Raw genomic sequence first — 18,749 nt, 5'->3', positions numbered from 1 at the left:
GGACACTGTGTCAGGTGTAATCCTAACATGTTACTATCTAACATAAACAAGGGACACTGTGTCAGGTGTAATCCTAACATGTTACTATCTAACATAAGCAAGGGACACTGTGTCAGGCGTCCCCTCTGTGACTGCAGGTCCCTGCGGTTTGGAAACCAGTTCATATACCAGTCGATGCCCCGCATGCTGTCCCTCTGGCTGGACTTCGGCGCCAAGGCGTATGAATGGGAGAAAGGTATGATTTTGTACGTAACATTTTAAGGAACCAAGAATTACGGTGTTTGTATGAAGTCAGATTTGGTTTGACAGTTTAACTTACTAAAACCTAGGAATGAATTTGATAATTAAGATTTTATAAGTTCAGAAAAAGCTGTAATTGAGAAATGTAAAAGAATATTTTATATGTGTGAACAAGAAACTGAATGTTAAAAAGAAGAAAGACTAAACATAGACTTTTAAAATTAAAATACAGTTAACGAACAATATTCTGTTAGCCTCATGCGTCCCACACGGTTATTCACCTTTCACACGCCTGGCAGAGGGACCAGCGCGGTGAATCCGATGCCCCCCGCCACTGCGCAGAATCACCACACTGTCAGCTGTCTTCCCTGCACTGTAACCTCCATCCCCAGGATCGCTCATTTCATAACTGAGTTTCTCCCTCTTCTCCCCTCCCCTCCCCTCTGACAGCCACCTGTCTGTTGTCTGTACCCGTGAGCCTGGGTCTGTTTTGTTTTGATTTTAAAATACCTAAATGTAGACTTTTTAAGTAGTTGCCGTTCAGAGCCTGCAGTGGAAACTCTTCTGATTCCCTGATGAAGCTGACACTGAAAATACTAGTTTAAGTCAAATAACTTACCATAAAAAGTACAATGGGTTGTGGCTTGTTCTGTTTGTATGTTTGTTTGTTTGTTTTTGCATTTTTCCAAAGCTGGAAACAGGGAGGCAGTCAGACAGACTCCCGCATGCGCCCGACCAGGATCCACCCAGCATGCCCACCAGGGGGAGATGCTCTGCTCATCTGGGGCGTCACTCTGTCACAACCAGAGCCATTCTAGCGCCTGAGGCAGAGGCCACGGAGCCATCCTCAGTGCCCAGGCTAACTTTGCTCCAATGGAGCCTCGGCTGCGGGAGGGGAAGAGAGAGAGAGGAAGGAGAGGGGGAGGGGTGGAGAAGCAGATGGGCACTTCTCCTGTGTGCCCTGGCCGGGAATTGAACCTGGAAATTACACACGCTGGGCTGATGCTCTACCACTGAGCCAAACGGCCAGGGCTAGTGCTATTTGTTTCTAGTGACAGCTAATGGCCCTGGAATTTTTCAGTGGCTCCTAAATGTCTGTTCCTACTTGGGCAGAGAAGACTGTTCTTTTCACCAACGGGCACCTGGTCCGTTTCTGTACCTGAGGAATGTGCAGCAGCCCCTCCCCCACGCCCCGGGGGTGCCCGACACCTCGGGCCACAGACCCCGCTCGGCTCCCGCAGGCTGCTGGCCAGGTGTCTGTGCTGTTCAGGGTCACCTGCTCCGGACCCTGTGACCGCCCCGCGGTTAGTGAGTGGCGTGGCATCACTCATTCTGGGCGTCCTTTGCGGAAGTCTTCACGGGCCCAGTGCTCGCCGGGCAGCTCGTGGCTCTCCATCCCGGCCGGTCTTCTGTCCCTGTCTTTCACAGACTCACTGAGCACTCCTCACAGTGGCTGTCCTTCTGCAGCCTCGGGCACGGTAGCAAAACTAGTAGGAACTTCTTTACTGTTCTTTGCAACTTCACGGATCGAAGAGTCCTCTTAGTGTATACAGACTGCAGCCACCTCAGTGTGCAATTGTTTTCTTTCCGTGTTGTTGAGAACCTGCACCCTTTCGCTTAACCGAAGCTCTCTGTGGCTTCTTGGGCACTCTACGGCGTGTCTGAATTGCCAGTGTCATGACTCTTGTGCTTGGGGGCCATCGTTAAGTAAATAAGGGCGACTTGAACACAAGCACAGTGATGCCACCCTGGTCGACCCGACAGCTGAGAGGGCCACTGAGTGACCAGCGCGTGCAGCGTGAGGACTTGTGTCCCAGGGAGGACAGGGCCAGGTGGCAGATGTCACCACACTACCCAGCATGGCACGTGACTTAGAATTTAGGACTGCCTATTTCTGGAACTTTCCACTCAGTATTTTTAGACAGTTGTTGACTGCCAGAAAGCTTCATACATTTTATAAAATGGAGATGAACCGAAAAGGTGGAAAGCAGAACTGTGGACAGAGGGCATTACTACACATCTTAAAGCCGTTTCTAAAACAAAACTTCTTCTGTGAGATGAACTGATACACTATTTCATTCTTTTTAATTTTTAACATTTTTTTACCTTTGATTTTCCTTGCAGCTGGCCGCTCTGACCGCGTCCAGATGCGGAACGATCTAGCCAAGATCAACAAGGTCATCCTGGAGCACACGGGCCACCTGGCCCCGTACCAGTTCCTGACCGCCTTCTCGCAGCTCATCTCCCGCATCTGCCACTCGCACGACGAGGTCTTTGTGGTCCTGACAGAGATGGTGGCCAAAGTGTTCCTGGCCTATCCCCAGCAGGCCATGTGGATGATGACAGCGGTGTCGAAGGTGACGTGCCAGGCCCGGTGCCAGGGTGCAGGGGCCGGGGCTCCTTCCTCCTGTCAGGGGCGATGCTCTGCCCATCTGGGGTGTTGCTCTGTTGCAACCAGGGCCACTTTAGCGCCTGGGGCAGAGGCCATGGAGCCATCCCCAGCGCCCGGGCCATCTTTGCTCCAATGGAGCCTTGGCTGCGGGAGGGGAAGAGAGAGACAGAGAGGAAGGAGAGGGGGAGGGGTGGAGAAGCAGATGGGCGCTTCACCTGTGTGCCCTGGCCGGAAATCAAACCCGGGACTCTGCACGCCAGGCCGACGCTCTACTGCTGAGCCAACCAGCCAGGGCCCAAACTACCTGAACTATTAATACTAGAAAAAATTAGTTGCATTATTAATGGAACTTTACAACTTGGTAAATATGTTTGTTTAATAAATATTTTAGAGACAAATAATACACAGATATAAAATATTCACTACTATTCATTCATGTTTTATGTATATTTATGTATTTTCTATGCATATTTTGGCCTTAATTTGGATTGCATTGCTATGTAATTTTATATTTTTTCACTTAAGATTGTTATCATACATATTTCTATGTTATTAAATACCCTTTGAAGACACAGTATTAATAATCCTATAAAACTTTATAGTAGTTAGCCATCTATATTTTAATTGTTGATCATCATTAAGGTTTAGTACTGTTTTTTGCTATTGTAACACATTTGGAATCATCTGTATTTATTCTCATTTCTGGTTACTTCTTCAGGGTAGATCCCTAAGAAGGGAATGTATCTTCAGGGTAGATCCCTAAGAAGGGAAGGTATCAGGTCAGAGGAGAGGAGTGTCTATGACTCTGGATACTGTCGACAACTAGATTTTCAGAAATCTTGTCTCTGTATAAACTCTCATCATGAATACTTTTGAGGTTGATTTTTATTCAAAGTTTTATCTTTTTAGAATCTTGTATAAAACTGCATTTAACTTTTCTTTTATGACAGTCGTCTTACCCCATGCGTGTGAACAGATGCAAGGAGATCCTGAATAAAGCGATTCAGATGAAAAAGTCCTTGGAAAAGTTTGTTGGAGATGCAACTCGCCTAACAGATAAGCTTCTGGAACTGTGCAATAAACCGGTATTTTCACAAATCTTACGACCTTGTAGACCAGTGTTGGGTAATTTTATATAAAACTTCCATAGGATTTTAGCTGGTTTTCTTTCCTTGGATTAACTAGATTAAAATTCTAACATATATTGGTATGCACAGATACCGGATGTCATCAAATTGTGTACTTTAAATGTGTGTGGTTTATCTTAATAAAGTGGTTTTAAAAATCACTAATATATGTCCCTCTCTCACATAACTTCTAAATTTCTAAAAGTTCTTCATGTGAATTTAGAGTAAATGACCCATATTTATTAAGAACAAGGTTACGTGAGGCTGTGAAGGAAGCCGTGGGTAAAGCGTCTTCGAGGATGTGTTCTGTCGAATCTTTAAACTTTGAAGGCGTGTGCCCTAAGCTGCAGTCACGAGAGGGAGGAGGAGGGCCGGGCTGTGGCCTTCGTCCTGGCCATGCACATCGGCTTTCCTGCCAGGACGCAGGCCCTGGGCTGAGGGAGACCGAGATGACTAAGACGCACTCTCCTGTCTCGAGCTCAGTCTCGTAGGAAAGTCACAGGCTGTGGCTCTCACTGTGACCACTCCTTTTTTCCGTAAACTGAGACTAGAGTGAGGAAGTGCTCATGGGAGTGACCCACTCGTCTACGTAAGGGATCCGAGGGGGAAAAGCTCTGAGGAGGGTGTGGGAGAGGCAGAGTGGGCAAGGCTCGTTACGAGGAGGGGAGACCCGGTGAGGTGAACGGCTCTGTCTCTCTCACACTGTCACTGCTGGCTGTTGCTAGGTGAGAAGACACAGACTGCCCCCGTTTCGCCTTCCCTCCACAGCACACATCTTGAGAGAGTAATCTGGTTTTGTTTTAACCAGCTTGAATGCTCTGATTTCTGAGGCACTCAACATTGTCAAAAACTGTTGTAATGGCCAAGACTTATTGAACACTGGAATCTGTACAAGTTCCTAATTCTTTATCTGAAACCTTTGTGGCCCGCCACATTTAGAAATTTAGAACTTTTTAGATTTCTAAAGGGAGTATACAGTACATATACTTTATATTGAGTATCATAATCAGATACATAATTATTTCTGTGGTGAAACATATTCATCTTTGCTCTGAGTGAGAAAATTTAGGTATCATTTTGCTGCCAGATGAAATATGGTACCAAAAAAAAAAATTTGGTTTGCAGAAGTGTTTGAGTTCTGTAACGTCTGATAATGGATGAGAGACTCCGGTTTCTCATTTAGTCACTTACAGTCCTGTGATGTGGTTATTCTCATTGATTCGGCAGAAGAATACCGAGAAGTTAAAATGAGACGAGGTGTAAAAGTGACTTAGAAAACTGCAGGCTGTGGAGCCACTGTCATTAAGATACTGCAGAAATGAGAGCATATTTGGGGCGGCACTGAGGGTTCTAGAATTCAGGGTGAACAGAGAAGGTCGAGTCTGCCCCCCTTCCCCGCAGGTGGACGGAGGCAGCTCCACCCTGAGCATGAGCACGCATTTCAAAGCACTGAAGAAGCTGGTGGGCGAGGCCACGTTCAGCGAGATCCTCATCCCACTACAGTCCGTCATGATCCCCACGCTGCCCTCGGCCCCGGGCGCCCACGCCAGCCACGACCCCTTCCCCGGGCACTGGGCTTACATCGCGGGCTTTGATGACACGGTAAACTTCAGTTTTACAGAAGCATGACTCTGTTTTTTTAAATTTCATAACGAGAACCTTTTCAGCTGAAGTTTAAAAGCATTTTTCTCAGAGGCTAAATGAAGTCTATTTGCGAAGGAAAAGTGATTTGTAATTCAGAAAAGAAAAATGCTTACACTGGTGAGACAAAAATCAGTGACAAAAATCCCACGTTAACCGAGTCTTTAGATTTTCACAGGCTGGTGCCTGTGTTGGGATCGACTATAATCTTTACCTTTTATACAATTTGATTTTTTCATACTTTTTTTTTCTTATATATGGAGAACAGAAAGAAAAAAATACCACCTTTTGTGTTTTGGAAAGAAGTGAAGTTCAGCTAGAAAGAGCTTGACCCTTCGATTGGAGTATGATTGTGACTGACTTTTAAAGAAATGGTGCTAACAGCACTTCTGAGTAAATACTTTTGAAAACTGTATTTACTCCAATACTTCTGTGACTCAGAACATTTGCGTAACTGTGTCAGAACCCGTGATTAAACCACACAGTGCAACGTTATTGCTTACAGTCACACTTTGTTGTTAACGTTATTAAGCAATTTTCCTCACCTCATTGGGTCACTTGATTTTTCAGGAGTTTCTTCTTTCAAAAATCAAGTGACTCGGCCCTGGCCGGTTGGCTCAGCGGTGGAGCATCGGCCTGGCGTGCGGGGGACCCGGGTTCGATTCCCGGCCAGGGCACATAGGAGAGGTGCCCATTTGCTTCTCCACCCCCCCTTCCTCTCTGTCTCTCTCTTCCCCTCCCGCAGCCGAGGCTCCATTGGAGCAAGGATGGCCCGGGCGCTGGGGATGGCTCCTTGGCCTCTGCCCCAGGCGCTAGAGTGGCTCTGGTCACGGCAGAGCGGCGCCCCGGAGGGGCAGAGCGTTGCCCCTGGTGGACGTGCCGGGTGGATCCCGGTCGGGTGCATGCGGGAGTCTGTCGGACTGTCTCTCCCCGTTTCCAGCTTCAGAAAAGTAAAAAAAAAAAAAAAAAAAATCAAGTGACTTTCCATAGGTAAACATTTCTTACCATTAAAAACATTTAAAAACAGTGTCTCAGGCTCTGAAGAAAGGTCCTAAAAATATTTCAAAAATATTATAAACATTGTGACTGCTTCAGGGGCTGGCCTAATGTGGATGTGCATGACCTCACACTGCTGATGAGATAAAGGGCCCTTGTGCTTCACCGTCATTCCTAACGAGTGAGTGTCTGTCTCCCACCACGCGCCCCGTCCTTTTCGTGGGTCATCAGTAAGATAAAAGAAATGAAAGGATAGGTTTTCTGCATAATGTAGATGATTCTCCTTTTTATGATGTCGGTATCACAATGTTTATAATACACGCAGAAGTCAGAAACAGACTGGTCCTGATGCACCGCCTCGTCTTTCAGGTGGAGATTCTGGCTTCTCTGCAGAAGCCCAAGAAGCTCTCGCTGCAGGGCTCGGACGGGAAGGGCTACATCATGATGTGCAAGCCCAAGGACGACCTGCGGAAGGACTGCCGGCTCATGGAGTTCAACTCCCTGATCAACAAGGTGGGCAGAGGGCGCGCTCTTACTCAGAGTGACCGTCACAACTGTCGATGTGGTGCGGGTCCTCAGAGTGCCAACAGGTCCCTCTTAGAAAGAAGGAAGGCTTGACCGATGGCGGCACGGCAGATAGAGCGTCCACCCAGGACGCCAAGGTCCCCCGTGTGAAACCCTGAGGTGGCTGGCTCTGAGCGCGGCTCACTGGCTTGAGCAGGGGACCGTTCATAGGATCCAAAGCTCGCAAGCTGGGGCCCAGAGGTCATGGGCATGAAAAGCCCAGGGTTGCTGGCTTGAGCCAGGGGACGCTGGCATGTCCCTGGTCAAGGCATGGCGAGAAGCTCAGTGCACAACTACAGTGAAAGCAACTACTGCTCGATGCTTATCTCTCCCCCTTCCTGTCTCTCTCTCTCAAAAAAAAAAGAAGGGGGAATGAAATGCACTGCCTTTCATTCCATTTTCAATTAATTTTTAAAACTACGATAAAATAATAGGTAACATAAAATTGACCATCTTAACCATTTTTAAGTGTCCAGTTCAGTTCAGTGGCAATAAGTACATTCATATTATTGTACAACCGTCACCACCATCGTCTCTCCAGGAAGCCTTCATCTTCCCAAACGGACACTCTGGGTCCACTACACAGTCACCCCCTGGCCCCTCCCCCCGCCCCGGCACCCACCACTCCACTCTCTGTCTCCGCATTTTACTGCTCTGGGCCTCAGGGTCGCGCAGTCACACCGGCTCTTCCCTTTCCACTGGCTTGTTTCACGGGGCGTTGTGTCTCCAAGGTCCGTCCCTGTTACAGTCTGTGTCCGAGTGTCTTTCGTAGGGGGTGCTACATGCTGTGACCCGTTCCCCTCAGCGCACGCCTGGGGAGCCTCCCCCTTTGGCTGTGAGCCCGGTGTGCGCAGCTGTGTGTGTGCGCTCGGGAACAGCCTTGAGAAAACGTATAGGGTGTATTAACGAGGGAAAATATTTCCCTCTTCATGTTCCAATTATCTGTAGTATACTTTTTTTACATCAGATTTTTTTATGTTTTATGTTTCGTGCTAGAGAGAAAATATCCATTTGTATTTTTAACAACACGCTGTTTATTTATTTATTTATTTTTAACAACACGCTGTTTAAAGGTGATCATTAGTGGGTTTTTTTGTTTTATTGAAGTACTTAATTTCTTTCTCATAAATTTTATGAGAAATCTCATTAAAGGGTTAAGAATATCTGGTCTTAGGTATTTTGAATTATTCTGTAGCCAGGTCTTAAAAAATGTACAGAATCTGTTTTTCTATTGGTAAAAGTAAACCATGCGTGCAGAAGGATGAAACCTCACCTCTTTCCTCTACGCTCTGGCCATGCTCCCCACGCTGTCTGTCGCTTCACTGGGACCTCTTCTGAGCAGAAAAAGATACAGTACCAGATGAGTTCACTTTTTAAACAAGCCAGTTAGGATTTGTGTTTAGTTTAATCAAAAGTAAGTTAAAAACTAATGCCGTATTTAAAAACCCATTTCAAAAGCGGTATGAAGGGAAGGAATAGTATTTATTTTAAAATGTTGTTTGGTAAATTGGTCACTTAATTTACTATTCAACTATCCGTATGTTTGTCCCACAGCTTTCTGACTATCAAGTGGCCTGGCTCTGGATATATATTTATCTTAATCAGCCTTGTTAGTGGTTACCTTCTTTCATCACTATTGCTCCACTTGCCCATGGTCAAATAACGTAGCCTGAGTGAGCAAAGTGGGAGGTTCTCCATGTTGGTCTAGGAGGCCACACACTGGTCTTTACTGGTGATTCTAATGCCTTACGGCTTTGCTACATACTGACATTTATGTATCTGCTTGTTCCTAGAGCTGACAGTGTTTTTGGTCAGTGATAGTACCTTTGAATTGGACAGGTTATCATTATAGGTATGCATTCTTAGTTTATTTCATACAGTTCCAGAATTAAGCAAAATGTGTTTCATCCTTAACCTAATCTATTTCAGGATTAATCAGATGAGATGTGGAAAGCTTTTTTATGAGAGGATTTTTCAAATGAAGGTATAATATTAAACTGCAAGAATAAGAAATAAATCTGGAGGATATCAGAAAACTCACATTCTTTTGTTTGTGCATTTGTGAGATAATTAAAATTAAACAGCCTTCTCTGTGCCTTTAATATTTCAATAACATTTTGGAAGCAATAAAAGCAAAAGTATTTTGTCACTGTTAAGTACAATATGCAACTATGATATTTTTTGTATGTATGATATGTTGTTGTCACATTTGGTATATAATTAAAAAGAAAGACTTACCCAAATCATTTTTAATGATTTGGAAAGAGATTAAGGATACTGTCCAGGTAGTTTCCTGGCCTGTCATTCTGAAGAAATATTCATGTACACCACATGGTAAACTTTTATTAACCTTCTCTTGCTATGACGTGGGCACTCTTGAGCTATATTTGATATGATGTTTAGAAATTTTTAACTTTTTAAGTTCATCTGTGTTTTTTTAATAGTGCTTAAGAAAAGATGCTGAATCTCGTCGACGAGAACTTCATATCCGAACATACGCGGTGATCCCGTTGAACGATGAGTGTGGCATCATCGAATGGGTCAACAACACGGCTGGCTTGAGACCTATTCTCACCAAACTATATAAGGAAAAAGGTGCCAAATTCATTTCTGCAATATGAATATATTTATAGAATATACATATAATGACTGCTAACGTATTCTGTGGGTATGATTGTTATTAACATATGTCATTGAGTATTTTTTTTTTTTTTTGTATTTTTCTGAAGTTGGAAACAGGGAGGCAGTCAAACAGACTCCTGCATATGCCCGACCAGGATCCACCCGGCATGCCCACCAGGGGGCGATGCTCTGCACATCTAGGGCATCGCTCTGTTGCGACCAGAGCCATTCTAGCACCTGAGGCAGAGGCCATGGAGCCATCCTCAGCGCCTAGGCCAACTTTGCTCCAGTGGAACCTTAGCTGAGGGAGAGGAAGAGAGAGACAGAGAGGAAGGAGAGGGGGAGGGGTGGAGAAGCAGATGGATGCTTCTCCTGTGTGCCCTGGCCGGGAATCGAACTCGGGACTCCTGCACGCCAGGCCGACGCTCTACCACTGAGCCAACCAGCCAGGGCTTTGAGTATTTTTTTGATGTAAGCCATGATGAAATTTCTGTTCAAATCAGATTCTGTAGACAGAACTTCTAAGTGTTTTCTTTCCTTCCTTCCTTATATTTTAATTTATTTTATCTTCATTCCAAAAGGGTTGAGGTAGCTGGCAAAAATGTATATGAATATGTGTTTTTCACAGAGTTATTGGTAAGCAATTCTGAAACTGCTTTACGTGGACACTGGACTCAGCATATAGTTAACTGTATGGAAGCTAGTTTTTCTGTCCTGAGAAAGAAGAAGAAAGGGAAGGGTAGATCAGAAGAGGGCCTCCCGCTGGTCGACCTTGGGACAGTATGAGCACCAAACTAGGTAATGGTAGGGTTGGGTTATAACCCGGGTAAAATAAACAGACTCACACTAGTGTAAACACATATTTGAATAACAAGAAACCGGGAATTATGACCAGTTCTTCCTTACAGTAGAACTGAGGTGACTCAATGTAAACGAAATGATGGAAAGAGGAAGTCATCAATTCGCAAACACCATAGTGATATTTGTTGCAGACAGTGAATCTTGGTGGATCCTGAAATTAAAGTGTGACAGAAACAGATTATTTACAGAATCTCAAGAGTTTATCCCCTAAGACAGTTTATTAATTACAACAGGAAAGAATAGTAACTTCACAGTGAGAAAACAAAAATATAACTGCTCAGAATCCTTTAAAAATTATAATGTGAAGAAAGACAAAGACAGAAATCTCCCAGATTTGAGCACAGGGAGGAGATGTAACAACCGAACGCAAAATAGGACCCTGGATTGGGCCCCGATCCAGAAAAGGCTGTTGTAGGGCAGGTGGTGGGATCTGGATAAGGTCTGAAGGTTCGTTAATAATGTCACAGCAGCCTGACCGGGCGGTGGCGCAGTGGATAGTGTCGGACTGGGATGCACAGGACCCAGGTTCGAGACTCCGAGGTCGCCAGCTTGAGCGCAGGCTCATCTGGTTTGAGCAAAAGCTCACCAGCTTGGACCCAAGGTCACTGGCTTGAGCAAGGGGTCACTCACTCTGCTGTGGCCCCGCGGTCAAAGCACATATGAGAAAGCAATCAATGAGCAACTAGGTGTCACAATGCGCAACGAAAAACTAATGATTGATGCTTCTCATCTCTCCATTCCTGTCTGTCTGTCCTTGTCTATCCCTCTCTGACTCTTTCTCTGTCTCTGTTAAAATAAATTTTAAAATAATGTCACAGCAATATTGAGTTTCTGGTTTAGATGACTTATAGAAAAGATGAACAATGAGAAAATCTGGATGATGAATATATACAGGATTCTTTGTATCTTTTATGCAGTTTCTTGTAAGTCTGAAATTATTTGTAAACTGTTTTTAAAATGCATGCGATACACACATTAAAAGTAAACATATTGTTTGAGTGAAGTAGAAAATAAGTCTATCAGTTTTCCAGGGCCTTTGTAGCACAGTGCTGCAGCCTGGCTACAGTGTCCTGTCACAGTTCTGGAGGCTGGCATCCAGAATCACGTCCAGAATCACGGTGCCCACAGGGCCAGAGCCCTCTGAGGGCCGGCGTCTTCCAAACCCCGCCTGCTGGTCTCCACGGCAGGTTCCCGCTGACGGCTGCAGCGCTGACCCCTGGACAGCCCCCTGCCGCTGTCTCCCTGAGCCCCTGTCTGCGCCCCCAGACAGCCCCCTGCCTCTGTCTCCCTGAGCCCCTGTCTGCACCCCCGGACAGCCCCTGCCGCTGTCTCCCTGAGCCCCTGTCTGCACCCCCGGACAGCCCCCTGCCTCTGTCTCCCTGAGCCCCTGTCTGCACCCCCGGACAGCCCCCTGCCTCTGTCTCCCTGAGCCCCTGTCTGCACCCCCGGACAGCCCCTGCCTCTGTCTCCCTGAGCCCCTGTCTGCACCCCCGGACAGCCCCTGCCGCTGTCTCCCTGAGCCCCTGTCTGCACCCCGGACAGCCCCCTGCCTTTGTCTCCCTGAGCCCCTGTCTGCACCCCCGGACAGCCCCTGCCGCTGTCTCCCTGAGCCCCTGTCTGCTGTCTCTTCCTGGAGGGACACTGGTCACAGTGTATTTGGGGCCCACCCTGGTGACTTCATCTTAACCTGATCCCATGGACAGAGACTCTATTTTTAGACCCTATTTCCAAATAAGGTCACGTTGATCGTTCACAGGAACCAGGGGTTAGGATTTGAGCATATTTTTCTGCGTAATACATTTCAACTCACAGCATTAAGCAGTATTGATAATTGACTATATTATGGGTTTTGTGCTGAGCATGTTATTTACATCAGTGGTTTTCAACCTCTTTATACTTGGGGACCCATGAAAATAGGAGAATTATTTTGGGGACTGCTAAGGCAGAAATTGCCTTGAGCATAAGTGAATTCGAGTAAGATCACTGTGTCTGTAACCCTTTTACAACATCAGGGTGATGAACTCTTCTGCAGCCTAGCAGGAAATTTCTGGTGGACCAGTCTGTGGAATGGCGGTTGAAAAACACCAATGTACATTATTTTATTCATTATTCCTTCTTCATAAAGAGCACCAGAGGTTAAGTCATTTATCCACGATCACACAGCGAGGGTGCTGGTTGAAGAGGTGCAGTTCAAGCATATTTGCATCTGGTTTCAAAGAACTTGCTGTTGACTATTTTATTCAGAAGGATGAAGTATTGTGTAAGTTTTAGTTAGCGCTGTTGGATTTAAAAATGTATATATTTTCCACTTTACCATGAACACACAATTAAACTATGTAACATTTGACTCTAAGAACCTCAAATCACAAATTTGTCCATGAAGCTTTTAGCTGTGCCTTCGGTATAAAAGCATTAAACCAGGTGGATCTGAATGGGGTGTGATTAGCTGGAGTCACACCAGTCCTCTGCTGTGGCTCAGCAATAATGTCACAGCAATATTGAGTTTCTGGTTTAGATGATTGTCATAGAAAAGATGAACAATGAGAAAATCTGGATGATGAGTACATACAGGATTCTTTGTATCTTTTATGCAGCAGAAGGAAGGGCCGCCTCCCGGGCCATTTGCCTTGTGCGGGGTGAGGTTGAGAAGCAGCTGCACTGTGGCCCTGGTAGGCTCAGCTGGCCTTCGCCCAGGGCAGACTGGCAGAGCAGCACAGTGCGTTCCGTAGCAGTGGTTAGGGTGGCCCTGTACCACGTACTGACTGACAGAGAGATCGCTGTAATTTTAACGAGGGCTGTGGCAACTTGACGATTTTTGCAAGAGGCACTGTTCGCATTGGGTTTATTCTGAGTGCTGTCTTCTGGTGTTATCTGATTCCACAACATTGGTTTTAGTTGACGTCAATTATAATCAACAAAATAAACTTTCCTCTGTGCAGAGAATTATCCACTCTTGCTTCTGAATAACAATTTGGATAAGAGTAGATGTGTCTGTCCTGTACTAACAATAACAGCAGCGAGCGCCCGCTCCTCCCCGGCCTGAGTGACAGGTGCCCGCTGTCCTTGCAGGCGTCTACATGACGGGCAAGGAGCTTCGCCAGTGCATGCTGCCCAAGTCGGCCGCCTTGTCCGAGAAGCTCAAGGTGTTCCAGGAGTTCCTCCTGCCCAGGCACCCGCCCGTGTTCCACGAGTGGTTCCTGAGGACGTTCCCTGACCCGACCTCATGGTACGTTTCCGTGGTTACAGTACGCTGTCAGGGCCGGAGCTCTCAGAGGTGTTCTCAGTGCCTGTTCCCCGTGTGCTGAGGGCCCTGTGCTTCTCAGGTACAGCAGCAGGTCTGCCTACTGCCGCTCCACCGCGGTCATGTCCATGGTGGGCTACATCCTGGGCCTCGGGGACCGCCACGGCGAGAACATCCTCTTCGACTCCTTCACTGGAGAGTGCGTCCACGTGGATTTCAACTGTCTCTTCAATAAGGTAGGTGGTTGGCTCCCGCGCGTTCACGGTGTGTTTCCTCCTGACGCACTCTCTTCCCGGACGGACCCAGTGGCAGCAGTGACGGGCACGGGGGCCCAGGTTCTCGCAGCCCTCCGCAGAGCAGCTCAGAACTGCGAGAGCTCAGAGAGCGCTGAGCCTAAGCCCAGAAACAGAGGTTCGGGTGCTAATTCAGCCAGTTCTTAGCCACATGAAGACAGACAGAGCAGTGGCCTTGACGGAGACTCACTGTTAGAGAAACGGTCATTCGACCGGACGGTTTCCGACTGTCAGCTTCAGAACCACCCGAGAGTTTGTTCTGTAGTGCAGACGTCGGGAATCGTCCCAGGGATTCCGGTTCTGTAGGTCCAGAGTGGGGCCTGGGAACACATCAGGCCACGTGGTCGGGACCCTCCCGCACCGCCTCCCCTGGGGTTGGACCTCAGAGAGCAGGTGGCAGGTGGACCCAGGAGCCTCTTCATCCTCATTCTCTCTGGGTGGCCTTCTGCTGTCACAGAGCAAATGGAGAACAAATCCGGGATAAACCACACGTGTAGGTTAAGCATACAGGAGAGGAGTTCAGGGAAACTGGTGGGGGTGAGAAAGTCCCACGACAGAAAGGTTAGGTAGGCAGTGGCAAAAAAAACTAAATGAACTGAATGTCATTGTATCCCATGCTGCCTTTCCTGAGGGCTGTGAGCATCTACCATGTGGCTGTATCTTTTCCTTCCTGTTTTAAAGTGAGAGTCTTAAAGAAATTAAGAGGCCCTGGCTGGTTGGCTCAGCAGTAGAGCATTGGCCCGGTGTGTGGAAGTTTCGGGTTCAATTCCCAGTCAGGGCACATAGGAGAAGCGACCACCTGCTTCTCCACCCTTTTCCCTCTTCCTTCTCTCTCTCTCTCTCTCTCTCTCTCTCTTTTCCTCCTGTAGCCATGGCTCAGTTGGAGCAAGTTGGCCAGGGGTGCTGAGGATGGCTTCATGGCCTTACCTCAGGCACTAGGAAGAGCTCAGTTGTTGAGCAACAGAGCCACAGCCCCAGACAGGCAGAGCATCACTCCCTAGGGGGCTTACCAGGTGGATCCTGGTCAGGGCACATGCAGGAGTCTGTCTGTGCCTCCCCATCCTCACTGAATAAAAAAAAAATTTTAAAGAAAAGAAAAATGTCAGCACTTATATGTGCCTTATATTATTCAAGAAGGACAGTAAGGGAGTTAATATAAGACGGTTGGCTACATACAAGTTTCTCTGTGATGATGCTCACTGTGGTCATTCAGTGAAAACTGAGTCCATCATCTCCAGCTGTTCTCTGAGAGGCTGCCTTTAAGTTCCCCGGAAGCCAGTGCAGAGTCCTCTCAAGCCTTTAGGATATCAGCCTCTAACATGGTTACAAATACAGATATTTTGATGGTATGCTCCCTATTTACTAAATCAATATAGGCATGAAATTCTAAATCTTTTGCATAAAGATTTTAACATTCTAACAGTATTACTTTTTAATAAAACACCCTGTTTGAAGGGAGAGACCTTTGAAGTTCCAGAAATTGTTCCATTTCGCCTGACTCACAACATGGTTAACGGAATGGGTCCCATGGGCACGGAAGGCCTTTTCAGAAGAGCTTGCGAAGTGACGATGAGGCTGATGCGAGATCAGAGGGAGCCTTTAATGAGGTGAGAGTCTGTGTCCTCAGCCTGCGGTGACTCTGAGCCGGGGTAGGGGTGGGGCTGGGCTCCTCATGTGTTTCCTTTAGTAGAAGCCACTTTGATTCTGTTGAAGTAGACATCTGTATAAATAAAAATGTAAATGTTCGTTTATTCAAAATCTTAAATCTCTGAAAGTTCTTTACCAATTGTTTTGAAATTTTGACACGTTGCATTCAAATACACGCATGTTTTTATGTTTTTATCTACCTACTATTATATAGATGTCACACCTGTGACAGGTAAAAACATGCTTTAAAAAAAACAGCACCTTGCCTGACCTGTGGTGGCGCAGTGGATAAAGCGTCGAACTGGAAATGCTAAGGTCGCCTGTTCGAAACCCTGGGCTTGCCTGGTCAAGGCACATATGGGAGTTGATGCTTCCAGCTCCTACCCCCCTTCTGTCTCTCCTCTCCTCTCTAAAATGAATAAATAAGAAAAAAACAAAACCACAATTTAAATAAATAAATAAAGGTTTTAAAAAAAACAGCACCATCTGTTGGATGTAAAAGCAACACACACTATACTAAATATTTTACAATTCCATTTCAACATTATGTGAGAAATATAAATCGCACATGGCTGAAGATATTTCCCGTCGAATACGCAAGGAAAATTCAAATATGAACATGGATTTCACAGCAGAAATCTACAACAAAGCATTGATAATGATTGAAGATTTGTGCTTAGAAATTGCAAACAAAGTTCTCAATCAGTTGGGAATGCCATCACCGAATCAATCTGCTGCTGCTTCGTTTGATGTAGAATTGCATGGTGAACAAAATTACAACACGGGTGATCTTTGTCGTATGTGCAATCAAATTTTCCTAAGCTAACGCTTGAGCAAAAAGGCATTTATGATCAAATAATGCAAACTGTCAATAACAGGGTTGGAGAAATCTTCTTTGATGCACCAGGAGGAACTGGTAAAACATTCCTAATTAGATCTATTCTGGCAGCAATTCGATCCCAAAATGACATAGCCTTAGCTCTTGCGTCGTCTGGAATAGCTGTGACATTGCTACCAGGTGGAAGAACTGCTCATTCCGCTTTGAAATTGCCTTTGAACATGCAATTCATTGAAACTCCCCCGTGCAACATTTCCAAAGCATCTGGCATGGGAAAAGTATTGCAGAAATGCAAAATTATTGTTTGGGATGAATGCACAATGGGGCACAAAAAAATCGCTCGAGGCTCTTGATCGATCATTGCAAGATTTGTGTGGAAATATCAGACCATTTGGGAACGCATTAATATTGCTTGCAGGAGATTTCAGGCAAACATTACCTGTAATTCCTCGATCGACACCAGCGGATGAAATAAATGCTTGCCTGAAATACTCTACTTTGTGGCGACATATAAAGACGTTAAAATTAACTATAAATATGTGTGTCCAGCTGCAAAACGATCGATCAGCTGAGATATTCTCACATCAATTGCTGGACATTGGGAACAGAAAGGTGCCGGTTGATCTGACCTCAGGACAAATTTCATTGCCTCATAACTTCTGCAATTTAGTGACGTCAAAAGAAGAATTGGTTGAAAAAGTATTTCCCAATATTCAAACCAATTATAAGAATCATGATTGGCTGAGTGAACGAGCCATTCTTGCAGCCAAGAACAAAGACGTCTATGAACTTAACAATATTATCAGTCTAACAGTCAAAGTGAGGCAGTCACATACAAGTCTGTCGACATTGTTGTGGAAGCAGATGAAGCGGTTAATTATCCAACAGAATTTTTGAATTCACTCGATCTGCCAGGGATGCCACCGCACGTACTGCAGTTGCAAAATTGGCTTGCCAATGATCATGTTGGAAAATATCAACCAGCCAAAGTTTTGCAATGGCACGCAGCTTGCAATAAAAAAATTAATGAGCAACGTCGTAGAAGTAACAATGTTGACAGGACCTTTCAAAGGTGAAGATGTCCTCATTCCTTGCATTCCTGTGATTCCAACGGATACGCCATTTCAATTTAAGAGATTGCAGTTCCCAATTCGATTGGTGTTTGCAATCACCATCGACAAAGCTCAGGGCCAATCTTTAGAATTGTGTGGTTTACATCTAGACACGGATTGCTTTTCACATGGACAATTATATGTTGCGTGTTCTAGAGTCGGCAAAGCAGACAATCTCTATATCTGCACAGACAATGGAACAACAAAAAATACTGTATACCGACAGGCAATGTGTAATTAAACCTATTAGAAACGTGCGCTTTCTCTTTTCTTTCTTTTCCATTTATCCAGACTGAGCCACAGCAACGCGTGGCCGGGCGCAGCTAGTTTTTAAATAGTAACTTTGTGTAATTTACATACCGTAAAATTTATATATAAATCCTTTTAAAGTGCACACTACAGTGGTTTTTAGTATAGTTACAGAGTGCAGCCCTCATTGCTGTCTGGTTAGAAAACATTTCCATCACCCCGGAGAGAAATTGGCAATCACTCTCCGTCCCCATGCCCCCCATCGCCACGCTGCGCCCCGGCCCCACTCCCCCACCTGCCCCCTCTTCAGTCCCATCCCTCCCTTCCCCATGCGCCACGCCACGCCCTGGCCCCACTCCCCCACCTGCCCCCTCTTCAGTCCCGTCCCTCCCCTTCCCCGTGCGCCCTCCCATTGCCACGCCACGCCCGGGCCCGCCCTCCCCACATTGCCCCCTTGCCTACCAACCAGGATGCTGCTTTCTGACTGGATTTGCCTCCTGGACATTCCCTGTATAAGTTGGATCGCACTTGACTTGGGAGGGGAACACACAACAGCCTACAGATGACGTGATGTAGAACTGGGCACCTGAAACCTGCATAGTTTTGTTAATTAATGTCACCCCCATAAATTTGATAAAAAGGAAAAATAAATTTTAAAAATGTATGTCTTTAAGTACTTCATTCCATTTAATTTTGAATTGTTGATTGCTAGTGTATATAACTGGTGTTTATATGTGATCTTGTGCCCTGCAACCTTGCTGAACTTGTTTATTACTTCTAATAGTTATTTTAGATATCTTACAATTTTCTCTCTACAACAGCATGTCACCTGCAGGTACAGTTTTACTGCTTCCTTTCCAGCCTTCATCCCTTTTCTTTTTCTTGCCTGATTGCCCAGCTCCATCAGTGTTGAGGAGACGTGGGAG

At 45.9% G+C, this 18,749-nt stretch overlaps 1 protein-coding gene across 2 annotated transcripts in view; it reads left to right on the top strand.

The window, feature by feature from the left end:
* The window catches only part of ATR (ATR serine/threonine kinase), a 122,398-nt gene that overhangs the window by 98,404 nt on the left and 5,245 nt on the right, over positions 1 to 18,749 (top strand). For both annotated transcript variants that reach the window (XM_066241020.1, XM_066241018.1), the window contains exons 37-45: positions 138 to 235; positions 2,365 to 2,597; positions 3,583 to 3,717; positions 5,161 to 5,361; positions 6,766 to 6,909; positions 9,405 to 9,555; positions 13,513 to 13,669; positions 13,767 to 13,920; positions 15,433 to 15,584. In XM_066241020.1, the coding sequence (XP_066097117.1) occupies positions 138 to 235; positions 2,365 to 2,597; positions 3,583 to 3,717; positions 5,161 to 5,361; positions 6,766 to 6,909; positions 9,405 to 9,555; positions 13,513 to 13,669; positions 13,767 to 13,920; positions 15,433 to 15,584 (1,425 nt within the window). The remainder of the gene's footprint in view (positions 1 to 137; positions 236 to 2,364; positions 2,598 to 3,582; positions 3,718 to 5,160; positions 5,362 to 6,765; positions 6,910 to 9,404; positions 9,556 to 13,512; positions 13,670 to 13,766; positions 13,921 to 15,432; positions 15,585 to 18,749) is intronic.

The sequence above is a fragment of the Saccopteryx bilineata genome, chromosome 8 (assembly GCF_036850765.1).
Source record: "Saccopteryx bilineata isolate mSacBil1 chromosome 8, mSacBil1_pri_phased_curated, whole genome shotgun sequence".
In the NCBI taxonomy this organism is placed as follows: Eukaryota; Metazoa; Chordata; class Mammalia; order Chiroptera; family Emballonuridae; genus Saccopteryx; species Saccopteryx bilineata.
This window is presented reverse-complemented; position numbering and strand designations above follow the sequence as displayed.